This window comes from Aulonocara sp. 'chitande type north' Nkhata Bay, linkage group LG1, assembly GCF_057382095.1.
Source record: "Aulonocara sp. 'chitande type north' Nkhata Bay isolate Kocher_YH1m ecotype deep benthic linkage group LG1, A_spYH_male_GT1.1, whole genome shotgun sequence".
Taxonomy (NCBI): Eukaryota; Metazoa; Chordata; class Actinopteri; order Cichliformes; family Cichlidae; genus Aulonocara; species Aulonocara sp. 'chitande type north' Nkhata Bay.
In genome coordinates this window covers 23,820,366-23,832,393 of record NC_141344.1, presented here as the reverse complement: position 1 = coordinate 23,832,393, position 12,028 = coordinate 23,820,366, and the positions used below count along the sequence as shown (strand labels likewise).

The 12,028-nt window shown below is 43.1% G+C and overlaps 1 protein-coding gene across 9 annotated transcripts in view; it reads right to left on the bottom strand.

The window, feature by feature from the left end:
* Positions 1 to 11,821, bottom strand: part of cbfa2t3 (CBFA2/RUNX1 partner transcriptional co-repressor 3) — a 44,713-nt gene extending 32,892 nt beyond the window's left edge. For 4 of the 9 annotated variants that reach the window (XM_086289259.1, XM_086289277.1, XM_086289294.1 and 1 more), the window contains exon 1: positions 10,502 to 11,819. In XM_086289259.1, coding sequence (XP_086145385.1) covers positions 10,502 to 10,748 — 247 coding nt within the window. In that variant the 5' untranslated portion in view covers positions 10,749 to 11,819. Of the gene's footprint in view, positions 1 to 2,084; positions 3,231 to 10,501 lie in introns of those variants that run through there. The other 5 variants (XM_086289322.1, XM_086289267.1, XM_086289285.1 and 2 more) reach the window with 5 other exon arrangements.
* Between the last annotated feature and the right edge of the window lie 207 nt (positions 11,822 to 12,028).

The window sequence follows — 12,028 nt, the reverse complement described above, 5'->3', positions numbered from 1 at the left end:
CAAAACTGGGATTGCGATTTTTTTTCTTTTTGTACCACTGACTAAACTTTGCAGAAAAGAGAGGAAGAAATGAAAGATCATCTTCTCAAACCGCCTCGTCTTGTTTATTTCTTCTTCTCTTTGCTGAATAGCGATTTTCCTTTTCAACACACTGTGTTTGAAATTTTTCAGCTAATACATCTACAGCATGAGGGTTTCTATAAATGTTTGTTGACTAGAGAAAGATATGTAAACACACGCAAACACAGGTTTTATATCTTTGGCCTGTGTCAGCCGCTTGACTTGTCTTGTTTGTGATGGCCCAGGTGTCTCTGTTGTGCTGACCACCTGACCGGCTCGCTGTGTGCTTGCAGCTCCCGCCCACCCAGGGCCATCTGCTCCACTCATTAATTAGGAGGCAGCCAGTTTCACCTGCACTGCCTGCATTTAGATCCCAATAATTAACACACACAAACGCACACAGACACATACTCAACAAGCCCACACACCCATATAACAAACACATAAGCTGAGGCATCAAGTCAAAGTATAAGCGAGAGCCTTTTCTCTGTTAGACACTGAAGGCTTCTATCATCTCCATTTCTGCTGTTGAATGCCTGATATGTAACTCACTGATAAACTAATGAGGTATAACAAACAAAAGAGAAAGCCATCTTGAAGGGAATGGAAGTGAAGTACACTGGCCTGTGGTTTTGCTTGATGCCTTTTCTTCTGAGGAAAAGTGGTCCTATTACTCAAAACCTGTGGTTGTTTCCCTCTGTATATATAAAACAGCAGACATCCTATCCGTGCACCTGTAGTAGATGGGAACTGAACAAACACTCTGCAGGCTCGGGTCATAATGAATGGCCAGCCTTTTAAGAGAGCTACTTAATGATGAAGTGGGGACATCTGCCCTAGCATGCAGCAGGCCCTCCTGGTCTGAGCGATTGGGCAGCCGGCACTGGGAAGGAGAGAGGACGAGATGCTCACTTGGTGGTGATGGAAGTATAATGTGCGGTGAGGCAGGGTGTCTGCACTGCGGTTTCACCTCTGCAACCTCCCATCTATTGTTCAAGACTATTATCAACTGTTCAATTATTCAGATGATATTTACCAGGGCCAATTACACGGGGCCACATCCTGCAGAGAAAATGGCCGGAGTGTTTTACTGTTGCACTTGCATGCGGAAGAGTGCGCTGCTGAGGCTGTTCAAGTGGGGCTCAGAAACCTTTGGCTGGACTTGTTTTCTTCGCTGGGAGTGTCTCCACACTCACAAGAGTTATTATGAGCCGTCCAGTCCTTTATAACCCACTTCTCTAGTGCCTCCACAGAATGGTCTCACCGCAGTGACACGTAAAAGGTTATCCCTCAAAGCTGTTCAAATCTTAACATAAACAAACACTCGTGACACCATACCTTGCACTACACTGTTTTGGGGCACCGAGCAGTTCAGTTAAGGGTAAATGCCTAAATGTATCCCTTCACACCCATTGCCTTCATCCAGACCAAATTCACAGAGACCAAAGATTTTGTGTCACCACTTTGTCTCAGCATCACTTTGATGTGTAGCACAGACTCATGTGGCGAACAACTCATGACCTCCCCTTGCTCTGTCTTTCAGTGTCTCTGTCTTTTTATGTCTAATCTCAGCTCTAAAGAATTAAAAGTACAGGAAAAGAGAAAAGTTCATATAGCACTACTGATATTAATAGCAACAATAATATTATTAGAGTCACTTTTTCCTGCCCCTGTAACTGTCTCTTGTTACCAGTGTTATTCAATTCAATTATATTTACAAGGCAACATCCTACAGTGGCCCAGCAGTAACCATCTAAAGACATCATAACACGCAAAGCGACAAAAAAAGGCAAAAGCAAAGGTTATCCAGTATCCTGATCTTCACCTTCACACAAAACATTGAATGCTTACAATAATGTGAAAGTTTACACTTGAAATATTTTAGTATTTAAAGCTTTTCCATTGAAAACATCGAAAGGGGAATTAAAAATAATGCATGCCAATAAAAATAATAATAGACATGTTTTTTTAAAGGCGTTTTGCCGTAGTTTCACTCAAAACTGACTTTTGCAGGTTGTACTTACTTTATGAAGGTCGAGGTCAAGCTGAGGTAACAGTAGCGGAGATAATCCACACCAAATAGTTTCTAAAACCGATTTTTATATGTCATCTCAATCCTCATCATTTGAAAATAATAATAATAATAATAATAAAGCTTTGTCGCGGTCTTATTCCTTATTTTTCTGTCTTTGAAATATTGAGAGGAAAGAGCGAGAGTCTAGCAGGAAAAAACAGACGGTTTAACTTTCCTTTGGGTGTTCAGTAGGGGGTCTTGACTTTCCAGGTTTAATAAATTATGAGGTATTTCACTTCTCAGTTATATCGAAAAACGTATAAATAAAATCACAGCCAGAGCTCTTGGATCTTTAAGCAGATTGATGTCTTTGGTTTTTGCAGTCTGAGTTGTTGTTTTTGTTTTTTTCTTTTAAAGCAAAAATCAGAATTTGTCCCAGGCATGTAAATCCGCACTCTTGCTCATTTTAACCATCCCAGATCGAAGAAGGAAAAACACAGCCGAGTTTCACCTGCAAAAAACCCCAAATATATCTATCTATCTATATATATTTTTTTTAAAGCGAACAAAACTATTAACCTGTCGCTACTGCAGAAATCATCGCATCTCCCAGGCAAACCCCCCCCGAAATTATAAAGATGCGGATCCTCTGTTCGGCAGGGTGCGTCTATTATTCCTCCTGTTACAACTTTAAAACCCTCCTTTTTTAACTTCACAGTTAAGCCACAGTCCGTGGTGTCAGGAGCGACTCCTTGTACATCCGACGAAACGAAGTGACCTTCTTCTTTTTCTGTCTCTTTTAAAAATGTTTAAGCACACAGTCACCCTACAGCCCGTGGACAGGCTGCTCCACCACCACGCTTCTCAGTACGGCACTTCTCCGACGCGCTGTCTTTCAGTGTTGTGGTCTTTAAAGAAAAAAAAAGAGGAACGCAAAAAAAAAAAAAAAAAAAAAAAAGCTTCACTTCCAAAAAAGAAAATCACATTCGGCTGAGCAGATCTGACGGTTTATTTTCCTTTGGATTCACAATTTGGGATTTGCAGACTTGTTTTGTCTTCTTCACTGATGAGTGGAGCTGGCGGGGCCACTGTGCGCAGTAACCGCGGCTCTCTCCTCCTCCTCCTCTCTCTCTCTGTCCTCGCTGTAGCCTTCTGTCTGCGTTTAAACACCATCTGGAGCTCCTAACCTCTCTCTCTCCCTCCCTCTCTCTCTCTCTCCCTCTCTCTCTCGGGTACCATCATAGGCGAGAGCTGGCAGCTATTGTGCAGGAATCCTTTCTAAATTGAAAAAGATCCAACATTGCACATTGTAAACCCCGCATTTGTCCAAAGTTATTAAAAATATGCGATTTAACCAGTAAAACCTTGCTAAAAAAACCCACATCTGCAGTTCTCCAATAAAATGCAGGCAAAAATGAATAATAATAAGCTGGATGAAGATGTATCGTAATGACATTATATGGCTGTATGGTTTGTAATATATAGCCTATCCTTTCCTACCTATATATTTTTTTAGAAGTTTTTTTTAGAAGCTAAACAGCTCGAATCCAAAAGCTCTGAGACTGAGTGAAATACAACTCTTTTACCGTCCCGCTGTCTGCCCGTGGGGGCCGCTGTTTCCTCATATCAGGACGAGGGGACGACAAGGAAGGCAGATTATATTTACTTTAACACTTGGGGGGGGAACCACAAGCTTTCTGAGAACTGAATGAATGCAAAAGAATGCGTCTGTCGGCATGTGACCATACGCCAATAAACGCAACGCGTCTCGTAAAAGTGACAGTTTCCCTTTATGTTCAAGTGTTGTCCTTAATAGTCAAGTCAGTGGATTGTTGTAAAGAAGGATAGCAGGACGATTCGTCTTGTAAAAGAGCTCTATAAATGTGCCCCATATCTTCCCACCCATATACTTGTTTCAACTGCGATCACACGTGGCAACATTAGTATTCCCACTTTGCAATGGATTCATGAATGATGACTGCTTCAGCCTTTAATCCTTCTCATTTGATGTAACATCTGTCCGAGGATGACGAATGACAATTCAAAAAAATAACAATTATTTTAAATGGACTAATCTGTCTTTTTTTTTTAATCAATTCATTAGCACGTCAATAAAATTTCAGCAGTTTAAACGGTGAAAAATGTCCATCGGAAGTTTCCAGAAGCAAGAAGATGTTCTGCTCTCCGGATCAGCAATCCCAAACTTTTTCATTTATTTATTTAGAAAACGCAGTTTTATTTTTAGGTTTCTTTTAAATCTGAAAACAATAATATTAAGTACCCATAAATATATAAAGTAATATGAATGCATTGTCCTAAATAGGTAAACAAATACACTGGATAGGCAGACAGAGATACACAAAGAGCGACAGCAAAAAAGGCAGGTACAGTACATCTGCCTCCTCTATAGTGAGAATCCTCCACCTGTCCACACTGGTCTGTTAGTCTCTTTGCCCCACCCACCTGCCCTCTCTCCCTCCAACAGACACACATAGCCATGGAAGGGGACAGAAGACAAAGCTGACACCCTTCTGACCCCTTCTGCGTCGACAGAACAAACAGAACCAGCTTGTAAAGTACACACAGACAGCTGCTGTGCCCTGACTCCAGTCTCACCAGCCTTCGCCAGCACTGAACGCAAATGCTGCCGTCGTATGGAGACTTCTGAAAAAGCCCTCCACTGCTGATTAAATAATGTGAGCAAGTGCGCAGGGGGGGAAGCCCCGTTCCTCTCTGACTGGAACAGTTCCCTGCACGGCTGATGAGAGGCAATAACTTCAGGTAACGTCAGCACCAGGTGCCAATGTTCTTTTTTTTCTTCAAGCCACAATATCTGATCAAGCTGTTGCTGCAAATGTGATCAAACCAACAAAAGCAGGAGAAATACACCGCAAGATTACACACATAAACTGATGCATGGGACATTACAAGGGTGAATCTCCCACAGACTGGGTAGCTAGCGCTAAACTTCAGAGTTTTGGCCCTAAAGCAGCTCTGTATACATGCATGTTGCAGTGTGTGTGCGCACCATTGGTGACTTATTTGCTCTCTGCAGAATACTGAGAAAGGAAGAGATATGTGTGTCTCTGTGTGGCCCTGAGTGACAGAAAGGTAGGCGATGGGGGTTGCATCCAAAGAAAGGATTCCTGTCAAGGTGACAGCTCGGAGATTGACAGGATGCTATTCTCTTCGGGAACAGCGTCAGTCAACCTGTCAGCCTCCCTGTACGACAGCCTCTCACTCCTCTTAATTTGGCCTTTTGTTGAGCGGTCACCGGGTTAGCTCTGACACTCCATGTGGCCAGCCCGATAAACTGCACAATGAAACACACTCACGCAAGGTGGGAACTCGCCTCGATGAACTCTCTGTGGCATAATACTGTGACTGGAAGTCCCTTTGATGGCATTAATGACAAAAACAGCTTTGTCTTCCCCGCCTTTTCACTCTCTATCTCCCTGTCACACCACAAACACCCCCACCCTCCACCTTCCAACCATTGCTCTGGATTCTATTATGTTGGCAGCATCTTCTGGGTAGTTGAGCACAAACTGAGACAGAAGAACTCAGTTCGGTCATTGTGCTGCTTTGGAAATGACTATTTCTGTTTGTGTGTGTCAGACTAAAAGCAAGAAAGAAAGAGAGAAGTTTTGCAGCATTTCCTCCTCTTGCACATTGTAAATCCTTTCCTATAGTGGCAGTCACAGGCTAGTGTGTTGAAAGGAGATAAGGCCCTGAGCCGGCTGAAAGGAACGCTAGACCCATTGTGTCCCTGCGCTCTTCTCCCTTCTGCTATCCTTTCCTCTGTCGTGCGCGTTCAACAGACCACACGTTCGTGGAGCTACCATTAATGTCACCAGTGTAGGCACATTTTGATCAAAAGAACGGGGGGGGGGGGGGGGGGGGGGGAACTGCACCGAGTTATGCTGTTTGATAGAAACGATTAGAATCATACCGAGCCTCCTCTCCTCTGAGTCACATGCATCGTTTGTGAATATGACTCGTGTACTTTAAACTCTATTTTCTTTGATAAAGCACTTAACGGGATGTTTATCTCTCACTTTGTATTCCAGCATCTTAAATGTGTGCAGGTCCTCCTGCTGCTCCATCATATTATGAAAGAGAGAGTCTTCCTGTAATATGGCGTGGTGTAACGGATCATTGACCCACCCACTCAAGCACACACGGCGGAATGCTGCTTTTACAAATTGCACCCATAGACCCCCTGACATTTTGTTTGCAATCAAGCAGGAAAGTATCGCCTGTTTGAATCATCCAGGCATGATGGGAATCGTAAATTCAATCCATGCTCTTGGACCAAGTACTTCATTTCCAGTATTGTCATCTTCAACTAATAAGAGTACTATCTATTACGGCATTACTGTAGATGCTCCAGCATATGCAATGAAGCTGATTAATTACCCACTCTATGTGCTTTGGTTAAATTCTGCATTTCAGATGGTGAAATTTGGCACGAGTATCGCAGGGATGTGTTTCATTCATAGTGTTACAACCAAATATGGCTTCAGAGGACTTACACGCTGGCATGAAGTTTTCTTTAACCAGAGTGCTAGGCTATGTGTACACGTGGTCATATCTGACCAAGAGAAGTGCAAACTTACAAAAGAGGAAGTGACATCTGATCAAATCAAGTGTTGACTCAAGAGCAGGATATGCAGCCTGAGCGAGGCGAGGGGGGACGGACAACAGCCAGTAAAATGTCTGCAGGCAGGTGAACGCGTCCCATACGTTCACATGAAAAAGTCAGTGCTAAGTATGTCTGTGTTTCCCAAGAGACAATATGTGTGTGTGTGTGTGTGTGTGTGTGTGTGTGTGTGTGTGTGTGTGTGTGTGTGTGTGTGTGTGTGTTTGTGTGGAAGCAGACAGTTGGTGGTGCTGGCACTGGAGATAGTGAGTAGAGGGGGATGAGGCGCTGTATCAAGTTGTGAACATCTGTTCCTCATAGAAACCACAAAGCTGGTACTGAGGAAATAAAGAGGATAACTGCTCTACTGCTCTCTCTCTCTCTTTCACACACACACACACACACACACACACACACACACACACACACACACACACACACACACACACACACACACACACACACATCTCACTTTTTTCCACTCCTTGTTTACTCAGTACTTTTACCTCTTCTTGCATCACTATCAGCGTCCATGTTTTTCCAACATTTTTGATCATCCATTCCACATTTATTTTCTCATATCTCTGCTGGAAATCCAGTGATGTAATCATTAAGCAATGGATAAGTGCACACAGCCGATGGTATATTTTTCATGTAGATGAAGTTTCAAAATACTATTACAAAATATGTCCCGTAGTTCTAGATGCGATAACAATTATGTAAGCTGGACTTCTAAGAAAGAGTGACATGGCGAAACCGCAAGACCAAGCATTTACAAAGAAGGAGGACAAAAGATAAACTGATCCACAGACTTAAAACTAAACAAAAGCACATGTGGTTGATTTTCCAATCCTAAAGTCAAAACTGTAAATGGATAGTTAATTAAGCTTTAGTCAATACCTAGTTTGCTTTTGACAATCAATAAGATTATTATTAAAGCCTCTAGTCACCCGTAGCCTCGTGCAGTCCTCAGAGATTTTGGTCCAGATTGTCATAACACGGTTGCTGCAGATTTATCAGCTTGACATACACGATGAGTCTCCCGCTCCACTACACCCTAACAGTGCTCTGTTGGACTGAGATCTGGTGACTGTGGAGGCCAGTTGAGTACAGTGAACTCATGTTCAAGAAACCAGTTTGAGATGATTTGAGTTTTGTAACCCAGTGGATTATCCCGCTGGAAGCAGCCGTCAAAAGATGGGCACACTGTGGTCATAAAAGGTTAGACATGGCCAGCAGCAGTATTCATTTAAGCTGTGAAGCTGAGTTTAATAGTGGTCATTTGATATTAAGGGGGTCAGTGTAAACTGTAGCATCAGTTTCCCGTTCTCAGATGACAGGTTTTGATCACTGTGGCGTTCTGTGTCTGCTTAAAGATTTGAATCAAGGTATGCAGAGATGCTCTGCATGCCTTTGCTGTAACGAGTAGTTATTTGAACTACTGTTGTCTTTCTCTGGGCTCAAAACCGAGGTTAAATCCCAGGAGAACAAGAATTTGTGAAATCCTCAGACCAGCCCATCTGGCAGAAACAACCATTCCCTGTTCCAAGTCATTTAAATCATTTTTTTTCCCTATTATGATGCTCGGTTTGAACTTCAGCAGGTTATCTAGACCATTTCCACAAACCTAGATGCACTGAGTTTCTACCATATGATTGACTGATTATATTTACACTTTACAGAGAAGCAGAACAGGTGTAACTAATGAAATAGCCGGTGGGTGTACACATAGTATTTATTACCGTGTAAAAAGTTTTATAAACATCAGCTGCAACTTAACAAACACGTGGCGGCTCACACATGATTTATAATACAGTTATTAGTATTACTCATTATTCTATTAATGAGTATTTCAGTGTTGACAGTGACAGTAAAACGTTTTAATTAACTATTTAAAATGACTATTATGAAGCGTAATTAAAAAGCTTTATTTAGAGTCTATGTTAGATGACTAATCGTGCAAACAGGTCTTTGGCAAGCCGGATAACAAAGAAAGCAACAAAGTTATGTGCTTATGTATTTATACGAAACTTATTACTGGTGAGATGCCTGTTTTTGTCAAAGAAAATTGTAAAGAATAGCCTCTTCATAGCTATAGAGGATTAGAGTTGGCACAAAATTACAAAGTCTATGATACAGCAGACATGAGCCAAGGCTTTGTTAGGGATTCTCTGCACCTTTTTCATCAAAGACCCTTGATTTAGTCCTTGCTGCTTTTCTTCTTCCTCTCTCCATCTCTCTCACTGCCTTACTGGCTCTATCTGGGCCTGCTGCGAGGTTGTGCGAGCGCTGGGTGGCAGTTCCTTATTGTACAGTGTCTATATGAGTGTGCGTCTGTGTGTATGTGTGAGTCTGTATGCTGTGTGCGACTGATAAGACCCAGGGAGAAGAGCCAGCATGCCGACATATTCTTGCCACCGCGGTTATCGCCTGTCGCAGCTGTGCCTGAGCTCTGCGACATCTGCTCCCTCACAGGAAGCCTATGCTGTGGCTCACAACACCTCTCCCTCACACACACACACACACACACACACACACACATATGTACATGCATGAACACATACTTTACTCCCGCTTCTCCATACAGTGAGAACATGTTACCGGACTGTACCCCCCCACCACCACACACACACACGCACGCACACACAGTTACATCAGGTAAACTACATGAGACAAAGAGCTGTGTTTATAGTTCTCAATGGCACATTTTGTTTTTCTCAGTCTACACATGTGTGCATGTGTGTGTGTGATGAATGGGCTGGAGCACCAACGCTGGAGTTCTACTGGGTTTTTATCACTGAATTACAGGGGGGGATGCTTATGACTAAGCCTAATTATAGAGGCCTTATCGCTGCAACGTTCACAAAGCTCATTACTGCCAAGAGACGGTATGCGCTGCAGGTAATTCACCACGTTGGGTATTAGTCCTCGCACTGGCTTACCGTTTCTACATATTTAGAGTCTATAAAATTAGGCTTTTAATGTCTGATTCTTAATGCATCTCTCTCTTCAAACCCTTCGCTGATTTAAGTGAAGGTTTTCATTTTTATACCTAAAGGCAGTGTTTTCACTTCTTTATGAATCAATTACATTTTTTTCTCTTTTTACTTTTTTTTTTTAACCTCACATGTCTTTTCATGTATTCCTCAGCTGTCTGCTCTCTTAAACCTGTCCATCTGTCATTCACCATTTTTGACCTTCATGTGTATTATGAAACCATTAAAGCTCAACAGTGAAACTCCAGAATCTGGTTCTGTTCCTTTTAGCTGCTTGGGGAAGCCCAGAGGAAGACACCCCCGGCTCACCCACCCAACCACCAAAAGCTCTAAAAACCTCTTTCCTTTTCCTTTCCAGCGCCCACAGGATAAATGTGCTCCACTGGGCTTGGTAACAACAAGGACAAGTTTATTCAATCTAGACTGGTAATATGAAGAAATGGGGGGGAAGCGGGGGGGGGGGGGGGGGGGCACGCAGACAAAAGACAAAGCGTTAAGAGAGCAATTTAACACCAGTTTTATTTGTTATAAAACAGGCCAAAAAAGGCCATGTTTTGATGCCCTTCTAACCTTGAATCCTTTTGCTTCAGTCATCAAATAGCAAGATGAAGAAACCTCACATAACCCCACATAGCATGTAGCACAAAGTCAACACAAACTGATTATACGTCAATCACTTGAACTTAATGAGCAGATCAGACCGCTGCGGGACCCTCCGTCACTCATCGCGATTAACACGATGCCAAAAGACCTTCATAAAAAAGGTCCTGTAAGATGACAAGCTCATACCTTCGCTATATCTGTAACGGCTGCTGGCCACCAGGTTGTGATCGAGGCTTCCAGGCTGGAGTATGTGGGCAGTGAATTTATCCCTCAGCTCGCGGTGGCTGATAAGTGTGACGGTAGGGACACGTGGAGCAAACGCTGGAACAGCTCTCAGGTCAGCCCTCTTCTGGCGCTCCAAATGGACCTCAGCAGACATGTTCGGACTTTCCTGTTTATTTGAGAGGTGAGAGGCTTGGAGCATGAGGGACATGCTCTTTGAAACTCTCTGGCGCACACTGGCAGCTTGCAGGTTCAACCGTGGAAGCAGCAACAGCACACTTAACACTAAAAGTTAGTATTACCTCCAAAGGCTTTCCTGCTGAATGTTCTCGTTCAGTTTCACTTGAGGATTTCCATGTGTTTCTTTACAATTTCTAGTTTTGCCTTTGAGGGCCCAGTGGATCATTCTGTGACCCGCTGAGCTGTTGTACACATACACGGACTTAGCTTCACTTAAGGCTCCAAAAATTGAAATAGACAGTAACAACCAGCCTTTCCTTATATTCCTTTCATTCCTTCAGTGAATAAGTTTATCCTGGTTGAAGTATTCCTGGAATCTTCTGGTGTTTTTTTCTTTGCCTCTTGCCTGCGTGCAGGAAAGAGAAATAGATTGTAGTTGTATTCTGTTTTTTCACAAGTAAGTCTTTGTCCTTAACCGCTGTTCCCTTTAACATGGCACATCTTGCATGTAAATCCCCATTTCTTTCTTCTTCTTGGTTCACCCGATCCTCTCAGTCGCTCTTCTCTTCTCCCCAGCAGAGTGTGTGGGAGTTAATCAAGAGTGTGTGTGTGAGTGTCAAAGGCAGGTCAGCTTGTCTTGTGGCTCTGGCTGAGGGGTTGTGCTCTCATCTGAACCCTCCTCCTCCTGCCTGCCACAACAGCTCAAAAGAGAAGTGAGTGCTTGGATGTCACACTATCTGTGTGTGTGGTTATTTTTGGTTATTTTTTCTGTCTTGAGGCTAACACCCCTGGGGAGGCCAGGCAGCAGTGCTGCTTGCGGTGATAGCTGCAGACAGCAGCACGCAGCAGGACCTGGGCCTCAGTCTGGGCTTCCTCTGTCAGGAACCAGCTGTGTCAGCCAGAAACCGCTCCTTCCCTTACTGCATCCTCCCTTCAGAGGTGCCCTCCTTTGCTTCTGTGCACCTTGCCCGGTGGCTATAATGATGCCGTCTGTGCTCCCTTGTTCAAAATCCTTCCTTGTTGTTCTTCCCCCTGTTTAATTTTTGGGTTTTGATTCAAACCAGTTACTTCATCATCGGGATTTTTCTTCTGCCTCGCTGCAAAACAACACACTAAAAAACTTTGGATGTTTCGTTTTTGTATATTTCATGGAAGTTTACAGAACAGGACAACAGGAAATACAACAAAAGCCAAAGTAACTGTTTATCAAACTGTACACAGAACTGGAACACAGCAAATCAATTAACCAGCTGACTTTCCTATAATAATCTGCTCTTATACCAACACACACACAGAGATGTATCTCAAAAG